Source organism: Chaetura pelagica, unplaced genomic scaffold (genome assembly GCF_000747805.2).
Source record: "Chaetura pelagica isolate M959 unplaced genomic scaffold, ChaPel_1.0 scaffold90, whole genome shotgun sequence".
In the NCBI taxonomy this organism is placed as follows: domain Eukaryota; kingdom Metazoa; phylum Chordata; class Aves; order Apodiformes; family Apodidae; genus Chaetura; species Chaetura pelagica.
The window spans coordinates 4,867,108-4,887,845 of NW_009953496.1; the positions used below are offsets into that span (position 1 = coordinate 4,867,108).

General features: G+C 37.0%; 1 protein-coding gene across 1 annotated transcript in view; it reads left to right on the forward strand.

Annotated features, from left to right (window-relative positions):
* LAMA2 (laminin, alpha 2) overlaps window positions 1-20,738 on the forward strand; it is a 283,511-nt gene that overhangs the window by 11,481 nt on the left and 251,292 nt on the right. The window contains exon 4 of the mRNA XM_009999216.1: window positions 11,937-12,179. Coding sequence (XP_009997518.1) covers window positions 11,937-12,179 — 243 coding nt within the window. The remainder of the gene's footprint in view (window positions 1-11,936; window positions 12,180-20,738) is intronic.

The following is a 20,738-nucleotide window of genomic DNA, read 5'->3' on the forward strand; positions in this document are numbered from 1 at the left end:
AGGGAAACTGGGAGACTGGAACAGAAGCTAAGGTTAGAATACAAAAGGAGTCTTAAGAATAAAATGCACTACTAGTAGTTAGATAAAACAATAAAAGTTAAACATTATAATGTTGTCAACTTGCTTATTACTAAATTTTATACTAGGCCTAGAATATTAATTTTTTACTTTAAAAGGATTCTAGAATCTTAAAACTTAACAATAAGCAATTGCTTAATACTAAGTGCACTAATAAAGACAATAAAGGAGTTCATATCTCTCACCTCTGCCCAGCCACAGCTGGATGTCCCTGGGTGGATTGTAATTCTCAAGCATTAATCTCTCTGGCAGGTGTCCCTGCTGAAGAGGAGAAGGTCCAGCAGCCTCCTGGGAAAGTGTACGGGAAGTGTCCCAAACAAAGATGGGACCAGGTTTTTATAGAATAAAGTGCTGCTGTCATTTAACTATTTAGCTGTACCTTCAAAATAAAAGGAAAACAGTAGGAAGAATCCATGAAGACCTGTTCTCACCAAGCAAACTCTTCTGTTTATCTGTTTGCTCTTACTTTATGTCTGCTTTGGGCCTAGTTGTGGCTGGGCTGGGCTCTGTGTTCTCCAACATTGAAGAGCAGCTGGTGTTATGAACATAAACCTGGCCTCTGTACATTTCAGGGTTGTTACCAGCTCAGAGCTTGCTAGGCCCTTTCTCTTCTCATGGGAATCTTTCCACTCCTAGCCTGAGCCTGCAAAACTGAGAGACAAAAGCAATTGAATCATAAAGGGAAACTGAGGGAGGCATATTGAGAGATGGAGCATCCTGCTACAAGATGCCAGTTAGTCTTCATAGGTTAAACTTCTATATATGTCTGAACATTTTTCTCAGGTTTTCAGTTAATATTTTCTTTTTCTGTTTTACTAACTATTATATATTTCACGTCTGAGATGCTTTCAAAACAGTTTCTATAGAGGTAAAGCTTAAAGCTTTTCTTTATCCCCAAACAAGCAAGTAATTTAACAGAAATGAAGATATTCCCAAAAGAGACTTTTCACTGGCAAATGCCAGTCTGTTTTGTCCATCTTCAAAAATGCTTGCCTAAACAAAGAAATGTGAAGAGAAGCAAAGTCTGTTCAGACTGGAATGCTGCAGTTCCATGAATGCTCTTCCCTGCCCTGTCACATGCCCCTCCCCAAACTGGCTAATGTCTCCTTTGTTCTGGCACTAGGGCTTGTGCTGCCATGCAGCCAACCAGATCAGTTCCTCAGTCCTGGAAACTACATCTTGTCTCGTTTTTTGGGGGTTCCTGCCAGATCAATTTTCTAATTTGGCTTGCTGTGTGGGGTTTTAATGCCAGCATGGGGGAGGGGGCAGGAACACATTTCTGGAGGTGGTGGGGAAAACATTAGAGAATACAAAGCATTTAATTATCTCTCCAAAAAGCTTCCCTAAGTCCTGTTCTCTTTCTCGGTTATACCTAAGTGGTAGTGAGCTGTTAAAAGGACAGCTCTAAAAAGATGCAACTAAGTCCCTGAAAATGAGACAGTGGAACCAATATGAAAAAAGGATGTTTTATTAAAGTCCTTAGCCAATTTTTACACAAACAGGATGTTATAATATTGGTTTTTTAAAAAAAACAAATTCTTTTTTGTTGCCTTCACAGATTTGAATCTGAACACTTTAGTAATTCCCTTAATTAATGCTGGTAATGCACTAATGAGGTATCTATAGCATGCAACAAAGCACACTTTGCCCTTCTGATAATATTTTTTAACCAAAGCATAACTATTGGGTTTGAAGTTAACTTATAATTAAATGATGTGCAAAAAGCAAAACCAGAAAACAAACAGCACATAAATATACAAAAGAGGATTTATAGCAAACATATATAGAAAACACTATTATTAGTAATTTTGAAAACAGAACTGTAGTAAATATTGTGAAATCACAGTAAACATTTTTAAGAACTACATGGTTTATATACATTCAGCAAGTATAGTTTATATTATGTAACTTCCCACCTGACTTTTCCTTCATGGGAAGGAGAGAGTATGTTTGAACAGAGGGTATGCAGATCGGTAACCAATGTCATCCAGGTCTCAGCTCTTGTCTCAAAATAAAGTTTTCAACATTGATATCACTCAGAAAAAAGGCATAAAGAAGGAGAAATAATATTTTCCTTAGCTAAGAGTCAAGAGCTGCACGTATGTGCCAGCTCTTAACTCCAGCAGAGCCTGCTGCATTAAGCTTTTAGATGTTCTAACAAAAAAGTGTTAGTGAAGCTGACTTTCCTGCAGCATTAAAACAAAAAGTTTTTCATGATGTACATGGATGGAATAGTCTTCCATGCATTCTAAAATGCTAAGAAGCTATTATCATCTTGAAAGGTCAACTGTAATACCCAACATACGAAGTGCAGGTAGCTAGGTTGAGTAATTGTGTTATCGATAAATCTCTATGGGATTGTTTTGCCCCATTTTTTTTTTTTTTTTAATGCTCCCCACCAGTTCAGATCATAACTTAAGTGCTTCGGGCTTAGTCAGAAAGATTTCTAAGTAAACAAATTCATTCAGCTTCAGTTTGTAAGGTACATTGACATGGATTAAAAAAAAAATGTTGAGAATTTATAGATTTTCTTTGTGAGATTATTTGCCTTACATTTTCCCTGGATGACTACAACAAATATACGTACCACTTTTTTATTTCTAACTTGGGCTTTAACCAAGACAGCTATTCACTTTTCCAACCTTCACTTAAATAATTTCAGGATATAGGTCATAAATACTCTCTTAGAAGCTTTGAATTGGAAGTGATGCATATGCTCTGATGTGAGATTTTCTTCTAATTTTGTACTATTGGCAATTCTAGTTCCAAAGAAAGTCACAGAGCTTGGGAGATAAATAATGGGGTCATAGGAGTTTCAGTCTTGAAAAGATTTTGCTCTCCTTGCTGGAGAAATAAGTTATCATAGAATAGTTTTTGATGAATGAAAGTTAAATTGAAAAGAGTTTTGCAGTTAATAGTGGTGGTGGTAATGAACAGTGCTTCTGTTGTGTTAGCTGCTTGTTCTTGAAATGTAAGGTCTGTGCTACAAGATGGGCAGCTAGATCCTGTAGCACACATTATGAAAACTGTAGTAACAGAAGGACAGCTGAATATGTGTTAAGAGATAGGTTATTAATTAAATAATTTGGGGTTTTGGGTAAGAATTTGTGTGTAAGTTAATATTAAGGGGAGTAGGAACAACACCTTATTGCAAGAAAGTACCTTATCATTAGAATCTCATATGCTGCTTTGCAGCATTATGCCATTATTAATACAAGGATTTGATGAAATATACTTAAGGTTGTTTTTAATTGCTTTTCATTTAAGCTAGCGGGGTATAAAAGTGTTTAGGTACCATTACATGACACAGGGTAATATGCTTCTACTCTGTAATGTGCACATATGTGCACAGTAGGTCAGAACTTGGTCAAGGGCCTGGAATCTGACTTGCCAAGAGTTTTCCCTCAGCTGTGCAATGGTCTTGATTTGTGGGTGGAGCTAAAACACTTCAGGAAAAAGCAAAGGAAAGAAAGGAAATTATTAAGTAGGCCTTGGACCTTGATAAAATAATCACTTGTTCTGAACAACAGAGAATGAATAAATATATTTATTTATTCCTTCTATCAGATAGATATATTGATGGCAAAATTATTCTCTCTTTGTGCTCCATGAGGCCCATGTGCAGCAGGGCACATGCCCTGTGGAAGCCCTTAGTGATTGGTTTGTCAATGAGGTAGTTCAGACAGTCAGTAAAAACAGTCACTCGTGTAGCTCTTTTTCTTTGATTTGGACTACTGTGGACTAAGTGACTGAAGAAACTTAGAGAAGGGTATGTATTGATCTGTCCAGCTACAAAACATGGACAGAGACCTAGTCTGCTCTTGCTGCTCTTGCACAGAATGTATAACTTCATGGTGAAGACAAACCTTTTGCTTGGTTGTGGTCTTAATGTGTTATGTCTTCTTATCAATCGCAAGTATATTCTGATTGTAAGAGGGGGCTATGAGATTAAAACATAAAATTACTCATCTCATAATTTGCTTTTTATTTTCCATATATCCCCTGCTATGCCAATGTATCCACACCTAACAATGTTCTCAGGATAATTTAAGAAGTATTAAAAACTAAAAGTGCAAATGTAAACTGAACATGCATGCTCTATGTTGATCTGGAAATCAGATTTAAAATGTTTCTTCTTTCCTTGTGTATGTTTTTGACATTGACAAAATTTAGTGACATGAGAAAGCTTAGAAGTACTGTCAGAATACCTTTAAAGTCTTTTTAACCACAATCATGTTTAGTTAAAGGAAGGAAGTGTGGTGTATATGAAGGTTTGTGCATTGTAGAACTTTTAAATGAAGCCTAAAGCAATTGACTATTACAGTTCTTTTCAAGCTAGAAGAACAGAGAGGTCATTCTGAAATGCAGCTGGTGAGAGGGCACTGGCTGGAAACTTCACTGAAGGAAAAGAGAACATTTTACCCTGAGCACACTCAACACCACTGGACTGATGTTGAGAAGAAGTAAAAAAAAAGTATTTTTTTTTTTAATATGTGTTTTAGTACCAAAATAGAAGTACCACCTTTTCTGTTCTTCTCTCCTACTGTCTAGGTTTGAAGAAGAAAGGTTTGAATATTGGCATTTCCATCAATTTTCCATTCCTCACCATGTTCTCTTTCCATGGAAAGTGATTAGCCTTAGGAAATAAAAAGAAAATAAATTGCTTTCTGCTATTATTTGAAAGCACAGTGAAAAGAAATTACTGACTTTGGCCCTCAGTGCTGATGTACGCTAGGCCAATGATGAGCAGCAAGAATGGTAAACAGAAAGCAGCTATTCTTTCTGAGGCCTTCACAAACAACTGAACAGTGAGTAATGGAGAAAACCAACAGAGAAAATTATAAAGAATAAAGCTGACATTGCCAGCAACTTTACAGCTACTGACTTCCTCTATTTGACTTAATGTATCTTAGATATTCAACAGCTGGACAATTTGAGAGCATTATAGTTGGACATTTTATAAAGTGCACTGTTCTAAGAAACTTTGCTTTATTTTTTTTTTTTTAATGACACAAGTTATAATCGTCTCTTACTTATAACATGAGCAAAACTGGAGGTATTAATAAAGGATATATTTTTCTGAGGGAGAAGAAAATGTTCTTAAAGGAACCTGAACCTTTAGATACAGCAGTTATATACAGGGGAGCAAGAAATCTGAGATTTTTCTAAGTTGAGGGTTTGGGTTTGTTTGTTTGTTTGGGGTTTTTAAAAATGCATTTTCCTCAGGTATTAACTGAATGGGACTGAGCATTGTAGATGAGTGAATTTTTGTCTAATTAGAAAAGAGGGAAGATTTCTAACTGAAATATGGCTAGATTTGGAGACACCTGCTTTAGACCTTTTCAAGGTCTGCTGTGGTAAAATCTTTCTCAGGCTTTCACACAAAGTGCAGTGGACATAATATTTTTTCTACACAGTATTTGTAGTTACAATTTTTCTGGGATAGATGATCCCCTGCTAGCTAGTAATCAGAATTGTTTGCAACACTGTGGCAAATAACTACATTGGAATCAAGTGTTGGAATCAAGTATGTGCATCTTTCAGCTCAAATTCCCCATCTGGTTGCAACATTTTGGTTGGAAGTAGCTCAGATGAACAGGAGAGACATTCTCATTAGAAGGCAAACTGCAGCATGGCAGGGAGCTCTTCTCTAACCTGATATTAGCTGAATCCTGCTAAGCATATTTCCTCCCCCCCTCCCCCCATGCCAACATTTTCAATTACAGGATTTCTAACTGTGAGCAGAATGCTTGAAGCCATGACTACTGTCTTTTGGGACAGCAATAAAAAAAGACACACACTAGATGGTCGGTTGAGGAATCTGGAGAGCTACTCCATTTCTAAATTAGGCGTTTTCTCTGTTTAAGTTGGATGCGAGACTAAAATGAGAAGGGTAGTTGTTCTTAAATAGCCAGTTGTTTGGATATACTTTTATCAAAACTGCTGTCTTTCATAAGCAATAATTTCTAACAGCTTATGTGAATTGAAATATGACTGACCACATAGAACCGTGAGGAGTTGGTATCAGCCTCTGAGGACAAGAGGAGCTGTTTCTCAAATTCATAAACCTCTGCTTAAACTCATTAACAAAAATGTTGTTTTGGTCTGTTTCATGTTTAAGCTATAGGAGAGGCTTTTGCAGAATGAGAAACAGTGCAAATGTGATATAACTGGAGATGATGTCTTGCATGTACAGCAGTTGTTTTTATACATGAATGTAAAGACGGAAGTGAATGATGGAGGAACACTGTTTTGCATTGAGAATTTATTTAGATCTGTGATTCCTGATTGTTGGTCATTCTAGGTAATAGAAGTTACTGACCGTGGCAGCCTGATGGATTCAAAGCTGCTGTAGCTCCATCTTGACGTTCAGACTGTAGTGAGACAGAGCTGATGTTTCTGAGAGTGAAGGACACACACACACACACAGCTGCACAGAGCAACCACAGTGCTCTGTCAGCAGTGCATGAACATGCAGCGTTCGTACAGACACCATGCAGGCTGCCTCACCCTCCCTGTGCTTCTCCTGCTGATTAGGATTAAAGTCTGCTAGGACCCACAGGTGTGTGTACACAACATGCAGCATTTCAGTAGCTGGTCTTACACAATCTATCCACTAGCTGGCCACAGATCTCTTCAGTGATCGAGGTCAGGACACATGCTGACCAGCTAGCTATTTACAGTCATCTGTTTCCTTCTATGTCCTTTTTCCTCCATCTTATATTTGTGTCTCCCCGATCCACCTTGATCCCTCCTTTTCCAGAGAAGGGCCATGAGGATGATCAGAGGACATGAGAATCTGCCATATGAGGAGACACTGAGAGAATTGGGTTTGTTCAGCCTTGAGAAGAGAAGGTTTAGGGGAAATCTTATTACCATGTACCGGTACATAAAAGGTGGCTACTAAGAAGGTGGGGACTCCCTATTTACAGGGAGTCACAAGGAAAAGACAAGAGGCTAATGGGTAGATTCAGGTACTCCTGGAGGGATTCAGATTGGACTCCAGAAGAAAATTTTTCATGATCAGAACAGTTAGACATTGGAATAATCTCCCAAGGGAAATGGTGGATTCCCGTACATTGCAGTTTTAAAACTCAGCTTGACAGGGTGTTAGGCCATCTCATCTAAACTATATTGTTACTTAGAAAGTTTGAACCAGATGATCCTTGAGGTTCTTTCCAATCTGGAATTCTGTGATTCTATGGTTTCCCTGTCTTTATGACCTCCTCTTAAGTGTTCCATAGTAAGTCTCATCCCTTTACACAATCATGTTAACATATCTCATAATAAATTTTACACAGTCCAAAAATGTTCTTTCCCTTGCTTCTCTTAATGAGTTGTACCCCCTGTAGGCAATAGCCCTTGTTAGCCTGCAGGATGTTCTGAGACAACTCTTGCAGTTGATTCGTCCAGATGGATTTCACACTGACAAAAGGGCTCTCTGTGGTGCTTTGCTGTCCCTAACAACACTTTTGAATGACTGAATAGATGAACATATAGGATGTTTAAGGCCACAAGTTTTAACAGTATTTATGCTAGCCTGTAAGGAAACAATCCTGTGCCCAAATTCTGGACTCTTCTTAATAAAAGAATACCATGTTTACTTGACCACTGAACTGGAATAATAATCAACAACATAATATAATTATAGTAAATAAGTACATACACAGTTTATACCAGATAGCTCATGATAGCCTTCATTCCAGCTATTATATTCTTCTGTTGAGAAGATGAAATGAAAATATACCTGTAGAATTGTGTGGTACTGTATTTTTTCTCTGATGATATTCTGACTTACATGAAAGGTTTCTAACAGAAGGATTTATTTTTAAATAGAAGCTCAGGTGGGAGCCAGGCACAATGAGATTTCCTGCTTCACTAGCTAACCCTATGCAGATTAATGATTCACTTCAGCTCTATCTGAATAATATTAGTCTAGCAAATTACCTTGTATAGTAGGATGCACTTTTCTATGTCTTATGAGGCATTCATAAGAAGATACAGTGCTATAACTTATGGAACTATTCCTCTCAATATGTGCTTCTCAGATTGCACTGCTGAGACAATTACCAGTGAAAATGAGACCCAAGACTCATTTTGTTTCTCATCTTGAGGATTATGGTGTCTATAATTTGGGAAAGGCTTGAAGGACTATTTAGACTGTTTCCCTCCTACTCACATAATTACACTATGGTCACATGAACAGAGCAAGTAGAAAAAAGCATCAGCTGCGCTTTGGCAGCTGTGTCAATGGACTGTTACATGCTACCAGGCAGCTGGTATTGGTTCATTTTCACATTTGAATCAGCAGACTTTGCCCCCCAGGTGACATGATATTGGACTTTTACAGAACCAGATGTGCTCTAAGATTGTACAAATATTACATCAGTTGACATTTGTCAGGTTATTGATACTATTTGAAAACTAAGCCAGGCATGCTCCATCAACTACCCTGTGGGAACAGAAGTGCAGTGTTAACAATTTGCTAGGAAACTTGGCTCCAGAAGGCTGAGCAGGTTCACTTTTTTGTTGAGCGTGGAAATATGTACAGCAAAATTTGGTGATACACTAGACTTTATTGGTGTTAGTATTCTCATGCCATTAAGCTCTAGCTGGTTGTATTTTGGCAACCAGAACACCATTTGCTAATCAACTTCACAATAAAAAAAGACTTAGTCTTGTACCTGGAGAAAGAGTTCTTTCCAGTTGGTTGGAAAGTCAGTCTTGCTTCCATTACATTGACTTGCTTTGAGAATCATCATACAGCTTCCATTCATTTCAGTTTGATTTTTGTTCAGAAAGCACATTAGAGCATGTAATACACTATGGTTGTTTTCTGTGCCGTAGCACTGTGATGAGCCAGTAGTGACTAGTGTGGCTCTCTAAGCTGGGACAACTGTGTTCCTGATTCATTGTACAGCTCTACTACTCTAGCTGTCCCCCCCAAAAAAGGTGTTTTGAAGAAGAAAAGATTAGCATCCTGTACTTTCTTCAGCCTAGCCTTAGTGAGAAAGATCAGGAATAATATCTACCAAGGCACATTTTTGATGCATGTGCTTGTTCATCTTCCCTTGACTGCAATTACCGCTAACAACCTGCCAACATTTAAAGTTTCTGGTCTTTAGTTCCAGATCCATTTCTCTGCCCAGCAAGTAATTTTTTTTAAAATACAAAACAGTGTTTCAGTTCCACTAGTGAATAGAGTCTTGAAAGAGAAAATACAGTGTTTCACATGCCATTGGGCTGCAGATAGCTCCATACTGATGCAGAAGTAGCTTCAGGATCTCTCAGAGGGTAAGACAGGAGTATAGTCTGGATGAGGCTGAAAACTGCAGTTGAGAGGTAGTTAAAATCATCTCTTCATGTGTACTCTTTTATTTATGTTAACAAGCTTTTTTTCCTTGACAAGCTGAGATTAAAAGAAATAATGGCCACCCCACTATGACCCGCAATATGCTGTTTCCTCTCCACTGCTTTTTTAAATAAGATTTTGTTGCAGTTTCCTTTACAAGGTATGTGAAAAATAATCAAAGCCAGAGATATGTAATAAATTGCAGTCAAACAGTACACTATCCCAGAAGGTAAGAAATGAGACTTCAAACAAATCTTCACCAACATGTGCAGAAAATGTTATTGAAATAGGGCTCTAATTTGAAAAGTAACTTTCAAAATTTTCACTCTCACACATAGCCTAGTGTTTCCAAGCACGTAAACAGGAAAGGATGGTTGATTACACCTCTTGGCCCCACAGAGCCAATACATCCAAGATATTTGCAGAGCTAAATAGTTTTCCGGTTAAAGTCAGTACTTAACATGAAATCTTCTGTGAAGTTTATCAAATTTTAGGACTTCCACAAATGAAACTATATATCCACACTTAAAATTTATTGTCAGCTATGTCCTAAACCACAGATGTTCCACAGTAGAAGCTCTAGCAATGTGTTGAACATATAAGAAACAGTCTTATTATGAGAACTTGGAGTAAAAACAATTTTTAATTTTATTTTATTTTTTTTAGTTTTATAAATACTCTACTCTGTGCTGAATGACTAGAGCTGAAAGAGTTTGTGTGGTTTGACAAGATCATTCTAGTGTAAAACCAATTTACATTGTACATTGGATTCTTTACTCGTGCAAAGGACAATGTAAAAAATAACAGTTGATAAACCTGTTCCTCAAAATACAGCTGTTGCTCATTACTACCCTTAGGAAATATTAAATATTTAAACACTCCAGCTATTTTCTTTCATTTCAAAGAGCTCAGCTGCAGGGGGATCAGTTTGGAGAAGCTGTATTAATGTTATGATTTTATCTGTTTATTTTAAACAATATTGGTGAGGGTGATCAAGTATAGTTACAGTTGTAATGATTTGTGGCCACAATGGAATATATCTATAAATGAGTTTAAGAGAGAAGATATTTGAGAAACAGTGGACAAGTGATTGTATGATTGCCAGTAAAACAATGGAATGAAACACAGGTTTCTCCTTGTCTCTGGATAGTTTCTTTTATGCTATTGAAAAAAAAGTATTGAGAACTCAAGATAATCCTCTATAGAACTGTGCAGTTATGCACATGTTTTTCTGATCTAAATAAATGCAGCCTGACGCACTTCATATTCCCACTGAATACTTTGGTTGGTAGTGATTGGACTTCCTGGTTGAAACTATTTTGAATCTTGCCATGTTCTCACAGAAGGCAGAAATTATAATTGGACATAAACTTAATTTCTTTGCTTCCATCTTCATATCAATTATATAACAATACTGCTGGTTATTAAAAAAAACAATTTGAGTCTTACTCTTTCTTTCATCCTTTACTATAGGATCTTCTTTCACCAATGTTACTGATTGTCTAAGTATTCACAACAGGTTTTGTGTGGACTAGGTCTGAATCATGAATCTTTACAGTAACTCTCTGATATAGAAAAAGTATTAAAAATATCTCCATGATACCCTCTGGCAGAAATACTTTCTCCAGACTCTCAGCGCAGCATCTTTAAAAATATCAACTGGCTACATGTTCTGCTTTTCTAAAGGAAATAGATATTTCCTTACCTTCAGATCTACCTCTGTAGCATCTAGATGTTACTGGGTTAAAAACAACAAGCCAAAGCTGTGTCACTAACATATGTCATTCTGCAATTGCAAATGTATTGTTTGTGGGTTGCATTCCAGCAAGCTTGTAAACAGAAATAAACCTTGAGAAATCAATTTAATAGGCAGGTGAAATGGACCATAATGAGCACTGATTACATGCTTACATTCTGTTTATAGTTATATTTGATGTGTCTCTGTCCTATAAAGCTTATTTATGGCCACAGTGGCGAGTCATGTGATTGAAACAAGAACATTTTATAGAACGATTTTGGCACGATGTGATTACTTTTCAATAGCTTAAACTAGACCTATGTTTTTTTCTTACCAGTGATGAAGTTGTAACAGAGTTTGGAAACTCTTAATCATTGCAGAAATTTTGTGCCTATAAACACGCACACAGAAACAAACCCACTTCTACAAATTGAAAATACTTGAAAATAAACTTTGCAAATATTTGACTGAAACTGCAGCTTAGCAATTACCTACAAAGTTACGTGGAATTTGAAACGCTCTTAAATTCTGTTTTCAAAGTTTCTCTTGGCCTAATGCAATTAAGGTTTTTTTTCAGAAATGCTAATGGAGATTTTATTTCTGCAGTTAAAGAGTTTCAATGGAGTCTTATGCTATATTGTATTTTTTAGGGAAGAAAAAATCAAACATTATCTTAGTTAGTGTTCTTAATCTGGAATCTATCAACAATTCTGAAAAAAATTATAATTATGTCTTTATATATCTTTTAATAATTTGTCTATTTTTCAGATTTTCCAGATTGCATATGTTATTGTGAAAGCAGCTAACTCACCTCGACCTGGGAATTGGATATTAGAGCGTTCCCTGGACGGTGTAGACTATCAACCATGGCAATATTATGCTATCACAGACAGTGAGTGCCTGACGCGCTACAACATTCATCCCCGTCCTGGAACTCCATCCTATATAAAAGATGATGAAGTCATATGCACGTCTTATTATTCCAAAATCCATCCTCTGGAGAATGGAGAGGTAAGGTTAGATATTATTCCATGCACTATAACCTGGCAGAAAAAAACCTCCTTTTCTTAGTTGGCAAAGGCCTGCCTTGAGTAGCCAGTGTTTAGATACACTTGAAAAATGGTGAAGTAGGCTATTTGCAATTTTAATAAAATCATGTGTTCCTATATAAATGCATACAAGGTGCACTCTAATAAGCATATTCTATAAAGTAAACCAAGAGTTATTGGGTAGAACAATGCACTAGTACTTTCAGACATCTTCAGGTTCTTGAAATATGTTCACATGTCACTTGTGAACAAAGGTGAGAACACTGGGAAAAATTATGGACTCTGTGAAGTCATCAGAAGTCTTTTATTTGAGTCACATTTTCAGTCCCTATGTATAAATTAGGATAATAAATGGTGAAGATTTTACTCAGAGTTTAATTTATTGCATTTATGAGCTTGTAGCTGGCTTTCTGCCCCTCCATATACCTATTTATTCCTATTCTCTTGGAGGCTTCTAACTCGATTGTGAGTCTATGGCCGTGAATGACCTGTCATTTGTTTTAACTGAGGGAGTAGAAAAGATGTGGTGGAGGTGAGAATGAGGAACTGTGGTTGAAAGATCAAGGCAAATGTAACAACTGTAGCTGAAAATACAGTTTTTGCAGCCACTTCGAGTGAAGAGAAGGAAAGACACGTGTACTAAATTCCAACAAGGGAATGGTTTTTCACACACATTTTTTTTCTAACACTTGCACATAACTCGGTAATCAAAGGAAATATCATGACTTGAAGTGCACTAAATCTGAACTATTAATTTATTTACAGATTCCTTGATGTCTAGTGATGTTCTGTGAGGTTTTAGCCTCAATATTTATACTTCTGTTAATTGTTTCTATTCCACTTTATGGGCTTCTCTTCATTTAGAGAAGTACAAATGTAACTCTCTTCTGTTCCTCTACATGCAAAGCAACATTCACATACAAAATTATTAATATAATTATTTTTTAATACTGGATATGGATATGTATAATTTGTTAATATTCACAGGAAATCTCCAATGTCAACTGAAAAAATAGAAAAATACAGCTTTCAATCAAAGTATCCTGCTGATACACTTGAAAAGGTGTGAGTTTGGATCTAAAGGAGTCTCATGCAAGTTATCAGATACTAAATCAGTTGCACATCTAGAAAAAATCTTCTCAAGTACTTCATGTTTGTAGATGTATCATTTGTAGTTGTATCATTTGAATGGGTATTTGTTCTTGTAAAGTCTAGCAAGAACAGATAAAGTGATATTGAAAGAAATAGTGCATACATGTGAGCTATATTTTCCAAATGTTTCTAACTTAGTGCTTTATAAAAGGTATACAGAACATGAGTTATCAGTATATCACTTGAAAAGTGATTTTATAGTTTCTTTAGGAGAACATAGCTACACTGAAAATATAATACCAAAGTGTCACAGTTTTAGCCAGTAACTGGGTGACAGATGCTCTGTTATCCTCCTGCACTGCCCTCCCAGGGGGAAATAAAAAGGGGAAAAAGGGAGAGAGTGTTTAAGACTGGAAAAAACCCCACTAGAATAAATTTCATGAAGTTGTAACAGTAATTGACCATGGTGATTTACAAATAAATACAAATATGTTCATTTGAAACCCACACTCCTCAGTCGTGGTAATTAGGTAGTTAACTTAATGACCAGAAAAGTCCCAAACTGGACTTGGCAGTAGATAGGATATCTAAGTCCATGGTCTTGGTGATAGTCTACAAAAGCCTTGGAGCAGCGATGCAGGTCCTGCTCAGGGAGGCATGGGAAGGCAAACTGTCTCAGTGAACCATGTTCTCTAGTGAGAAAACAAAATGCAGAACAGAAGCACAGGGAGAGATGACAAACAGCCTGGGCAGGCTCAGGTCAGTACAGTGATAGGACATTTTTTTTTTAATCCTGGTATTCTCACACCAGGACATAAAATAATTATTCCAAGAATTAATTTATTTCATTAATTAGTTAATTAATTAATTTAATTTCTTTGATTACCTAATTCTCCTGCAGACAGATTACAGACAGATACTGATTCCAGTAGTCTGCTATCCTCTATGTTAAGCTAGTGCCTCTGTGTGTTCTTCATTGGCTGAATTAAACAGCAAAAGGCTTTTATTCAGCATGTTGGTGTGTATCTGAGACTTGGAGGTGAAGGTGAAATGAATGGAACTTAATTATGATCTTAAGTGTGGAATTAATAATTTTTAGCATAGCCTGATGTACTCCTAATTGATGTTCTGTCATGAACCTAGTAAATGAGCAGCATCTGACAGGTACTTTAAATGGAAAGAAGACTTTAAAGGGAAGAATGCATCTGTTCCATTCCATTTGGAAAAAGAGTATTAGAATAGATTATTTCAGTTGGAAAGGACATACAGTGATAATCTAGTCTGACTGTCTGACCAATTCAGGACTGATGAAAAATTAAAATATGTTGTTAAGGGCATTGTCCAAATATCTTTTAAATACTGAGAGGCTTGGGGCATCAACCGTCCCGTAAGGAAGCCTGGTCCACTGTTTGACCACTCTCTTGTGAAAGAAATGCATCCCAATGTCCATTCTAAACCTCCCCTGGCACAGTTTGATCCATTCCCACACATCCTATCAGTGAATTCCAGGGGTGAAGAGATCAGCATCTCCCTCTCCCCTTCCTCAGAAAGCTGTAGAGTGCCATGAAGTCATGCCTCAGCATTGTCTTCTCCAAACTAGACAAGCCCAGAGATCTCAGCCACTCCTCATAGAACGTTCCCTCCAGCCCCTTCACCAGCTTTGTTGCCCTCTTTTGGACACATTCAAGGACCTTTACATCCTTCTTAGATTGTGGGGCCCAAAGCTGCACACAGCACTCATGGTAAGGGCATACCATCTCTGAGTACACCAGGATAATCCCCTCCTTGGACCGGCTGGCTATGCTGTGTGTGATGCACCCCAGGATGCAGTTTGCCCTCTCAGCTGCCGGGGCACACAGCTTATTCAATGTTGAGCCTGGTGCCTGCCAGCACCCCCAGATCCCTTCCTGCAGGGCTGATCTCCAGCCATTCCTCTCCCCATTACTTGTCCCCAGCATTATTCCATCCTTTCCACTTGTTGAATTTCATCCCATTAATCATAACCCAGTGCTCTAATCTATCTAGATCCCTCTGCAAGGCCTCTTCTCCCTCAAGAGAGTCAACAGCACCTTCCAGTCTGGTATCATCAGCTAACTTGCTGATGGTGCCTTCAACATCCAGATCATTGAGAAATACATTGAACCAAACTGGCCCCAGAACTGAACCCTGAGGAAAACCACTGATAACAGGTTGCTAGTCGGATGTAGCCCCATTTGCTACAGCCCTTTGAGAGCTGCCCTGCACCCACATCTTCACACAATGGACCCTCATCCCATATTTGGACAACTTGTCCAGAAGGATGCTATGAGGGACAGTATCAAAATCCTTACTAAAATCCAGTAAAACTAAATCAGCTTCTTTCCTTTGATTCACTGGGTGGGTCACCTTATCGTAGAAGGATACGAAATTAGCTAATACAGGACTTTTCTTTTGTGAATTGTTAGATATAGGCATAGTCTAAAAAGGGCATATGATTTAAGCCACCCTAAATTAATCTCACCTCACACAGGTAGTTATTAATATGAAATATAGCCCTAATAAAGAGAGAACATATTGAAATGAAAAAGCTAAAGCTTAACTTGTATAGTTACTGGAAGAGTATCATTCCACATGAATTAACCAGCTTACGTTTTGAACAATACTCTTTTCATAAGTAAAGCACTAGTTTCATATGTCTGAGTATCTATAGACTGCATTATAAAACATGTAGCATTAACACGGAATTGACCCAGGTAAATTCTTTTTTCAGATTTTATCAAACATGTAACATGAAAAATAATACAATTCTTACCAGTATCAGATTTACTTGCAATATTGCTGTAGGTGATATTTACCTGACTCCTGGTGTTCAGTGATACTACATCTGCATATAATTTATTTTTGTTCCAGGGTAGGACTTTTGTTGTATGTATCAGATATTACAGACATCTTGTAAGACTGACAGTTATGAAATATACATTAAGTACATTTCCTTTGCTTCAAAACCTGTGAGCTATTTGGGTTCATGGTTCTGGTGCACATTTGGGAAACCTGATGAAGTGCAGAAGGAGCACAGGTCAACAAGCCAGTTCGAGAGCCAAATCTACAGTAGTGTCTCAAGTTAAAACTTGTCATCTTAGAAAAAACAGAATGTATTATTTTCATTCTTTTCAGCAAACACTGATTAGAGTATTTCCAGAAATTTTTATTCTAAGAAAATATTTTTGGTATTTAATAATGTCACTATTTGCACCAGTAATTTTCTCTTGGCCAATCACAGAATAAAACTCAAGAGCAACTAGAACAACAAGAACAAAAAGACAACAAGCAAACAAAAACCCTTTGTGATTTATCTTCAGGTCAGTGTAGCTAGCACAAGTTCAAGTTCACTCAACCAAATATGAATAAATAATCTGTAGACCAGGAATTATTTGCATGCAATAGTTTTATTGAATATTTTCATGAATTAATGGAAAGTTGCGTAATGACAGCTTCTAAATGAACAAATAAGGGAACACAAACTAATGAATACAGTCTGACTCAGAAATTCTAAAATGGAGTTCTGGGAACAACCTTTTTCAGTTTGATGCCTGAACAGGGTGAATAACAATAATTAATCAGATTTTTTTTCAAAATAGTGAAAGGAAAATTTTTATTTTGATTGATATGAATTGTTCCACATGATGCAAAATGAAAAAAATAAAAATCCTAAAACTCTGAATGGTGGACATGTGACAGTCTTGCCTAGGAAGCAAAAGCAAAGTTCAGCTGGTAAAATTCTTACCAGATGCAGTCCTTGCATCCAAGAGCATGTCCTGCTTCTCCCATTTTTAGCATACTTTGAGCCAGGCTTTCTAACTAGCTGGCATAGCTTCAATTTATACAAATAATGACTCAGGTTTTCTCTAGACTGAAATCCATCAGCTTAGCATCATTCTCATCTTCTCACTCTTCTTTGTAGTAATTAGTTATGGGGGCAGCCAACAGGATCCCTAGTCAATAACCTTTGTAACAGGTCTCCTGTAAAAGCTGTTTATCTCATTGAATTCACTGTTCCACCACTTTAGTGGTTAAACAGTCACTCATTAACATTCTGGATTATGTCATCTTCTGTTCTCCCTATTGGTCTTGGTTTGTATTTTGTTCGTTTTCCTTCCCACTGTCACCTTTCAGCTACAGCAGGTTCAGGAAGTCTTTTGGTTATGCCATCATTTTGGATATCACAGAATCCTAGAATTATAGAATGATTTGGTTTTGAAGGGACCTTAAAGGTCATCTAGTTCCAACCCTGCTGCCATGAGCAGGGACACCAAGTTGCTCAAAGCCCCATCTACCCTGGCCGTGAACACTTCCAGGGATGGGGCTTCCACAGCTTCTCTAGGCAACTTGGTCCAGTGTCCTCTCTTACCCTATGGCTGGTTTCAATGACATGACTGTCACTTTCATGGTAGCTTCTAGTCATGACTCTCCTTTTTCCAGTGTTTTGAAAACACTACTTACCAAACAAACCTACTTGTGTCTACCAAGAAAGAATTAAGTATGGATTTTCTTCAGGATTTCCAGCATGTTAGCTTTCAGCTGGTCCAAAATTCCCATGTAGAACAACCATGTAAGAAACAGTTTACAAAAATAAAATTAAACAGATTCGACATTTGTACAAAGATCCAGGTGTAGATAATTGTGTTGTTCCTGGGGTTTTGTCTTATTTTTATTTGATATTGGCTTAGTAAAATTAAACTTTAGTAGATAATCTGAGGAAAAAAAATGTTTAACAAGTGACTGCCAGCCAAATGGATAAACTTCACATATTCTGTGTACACAATGCTATATTGCATCATCAACATAAAATTACCAACATTTCCTGATTTCCTAATATACGTTCACAGATGTGTAACAGGAAAAAGCAAAAGTAAGCATTTGACATACATGCTTAATATCATAGGAGAATTTTGAAAACACAATTTGATTTAAGACAAATTTATTTTATTATGCATGATGAGAATATCTTTGCAATAATATGTACAAATCTTGTAAAACTAATCTCGCAAGTCAGTAACTTTATAATTCCATTATAGCCATACTCAATGTTTTGCTAAGAAAAAGAAAACTTCTAGTAATATTTTTAAGTTGATCGTTCATACTGAACTTGAGTTTCTGATATTTAATATCATAGGAAAAAAAGAGCAGATATAAAATGTATCATGTACTTCTAAATTATGCACGAAAGACAAAACAACTGTGTAAAACTACATATAAGTAGTACATTAGTCTCCCATTATTGTAGATACAAGAGGAAGGACAATTACTGGTATGTCTCTGTGGGCCAAGTTGGAATGAAAGGTTCTTTTGTTTAGTTAGGCAGTCCACTTTTCTATCTTGGCATGTCTTCTGTCCTCAGCAGAAACTCATGTCGTAATTTCTACCATTTCTGGAAAAAAAAAAAAAAAAAGAAAAGCTGATTAAATCATATGAATCATAACACTTTAAAAGTTGCAATATACAATACAGAGCAGTTGTTCAGTTAGAAAGCAAATAGTAAAATTGGATGAGATTATTTACTTCTTTTCTTTAGCATCCATCATTTATTGATCACAGTGCTTAATGAGAAGAGATGAATATTGGACATCTTAATGTAAATCTATGGTAGTTTTTCCAAATCATAAAAAGAAGACTCATGATTGTAAATGTAGTTTATAACTCAGCTATTCCTTTACTGTTGCAAAGGGAGAATGTGACACCTAAATCTTGGGTTTTAATGGCCCAAATCTGTCTTCTTTTTTGAGTCTGGTAGCTGAGTTTTAGATAGATAGTAGTAGATTTCATTCTGGCAGCAAAATAAGAGTGCTGGGTACTTGGTAAATTGGTGAGTTGCTTTCTCCTGCTTAATTAAGGGGAAATGAAAATTCTAAGTGGGTGGTTGTTTGGGGATGAGAGAATTGATATTTACCCACACTTCAGAAATACTAAACAGATTTTTTTTCCTAAAATGGAATAGTACTTGTAATCACTTTTCTATAAGAGGTAAAACCACAAATTTTTATTTACTTTGCTTACCTGTTGTTGTTTTTTTCTGGCTGCTTGGTGATGGTCATGTATAACTGGGAGAAAGACCTTCATTCTTCTTGTAATGACTCTGGTAGCCAAAGACATAGAAGAGCTTGCAGGCTTGGTCAGGATGATAAGCAGCTGAGAGATGCAGAGATGAGAAAGGAAATGCAGTAGAGATTATAAGGCAATTTAAAACCAGGTACTGGGAGAAATCTAGTGTGTGTCTAGTTCAAGATGAATAATTCTTTAATGTTTAAACAGTAAAACTCTGTATGTCAAAAAAACCTAATATTTCAAGCTAGAATATGTTAAGATTCAGATGGGGTACAGGGAGGGGTAATTTTGATCAATAAAATCTCACTGAAGAAAGGACATACGAATAGGTCAGCCCAAGGCCAAATGTAGCTATGCTTTAATGTCACTGCAACTGAGTTCTATGTAAAATAAAATCAAAGCCAAACAGCATAGTTTACCTGGAGCTTTTCGTTTAAATGGCAATTGTCTCAGAAAGCCAACATAGGGAAAGTTATTCAAGTAGACATTGTAATAGTAATGTGAAAATTATTTGATTGAGATGTAGACTCTAGAAAGCATGAATGAAGAAAGTATAGAACCAACTTGGGTAAACAGACAGATTGTATCAGCAAACAGCACTGGATCTGATAACATTGATATTTCATTTCTAAATAAGAGTAGGCAAAGTTAGGACTGCGATACCACTTAATCAAGATGGTGCAACTAACTAAGAAGACTTTGAAGGCAAAAGTGAAGGCAAAAATAAAAAATATATTGAAAAAATAAGCTGTGGTTAGCTTCTCATAATTTGACTAACTATCGTGAGTAGAGGCTGATTTTTTAGTGTCTTTAACTGTTCTTCTAAGAAGAAATCTAATTGGAGAACTTTGAACAAGAGAAGCAATTCATAATTTTGTGAGAAAAGTGTGGGATAGGTGTCACGATCTGTGACCTATTATATCTCCTTGTTGGAGTGTATTAACTTATCAGGATTTGCTGAGAGATCCACACGTGGGTATCGCCTCACACAGAGGAGACAGGGGCTTATGCCCTGACTTTTTTGAGTGAATAACTCGCTCAGTGCTTACTAATATTTCTAAAGAAATGCACGGTTTATTGTGGGGAAAACAAAGCAATTTGGGGCAGGAGGTTCAAAAGGAGTGATTACAACACATTAAACATGTATGGGTACACCTTAGTTACACATCTTATTTAAGTGAGGGAAGGAGAGGGGAGGGATATGCCCGAATGGCTGGATTATACTTTCCCCTATAAGCTGGGGTAGCCGGAATTGTCTCGCCACGCGGCAGTGCAGGTAGGATGAGCTGGGTAGCAAAGAGGCTGCGGGCACTCCAAGCGCAGGTCGCCCCCCCCACCCCCGTAGCTG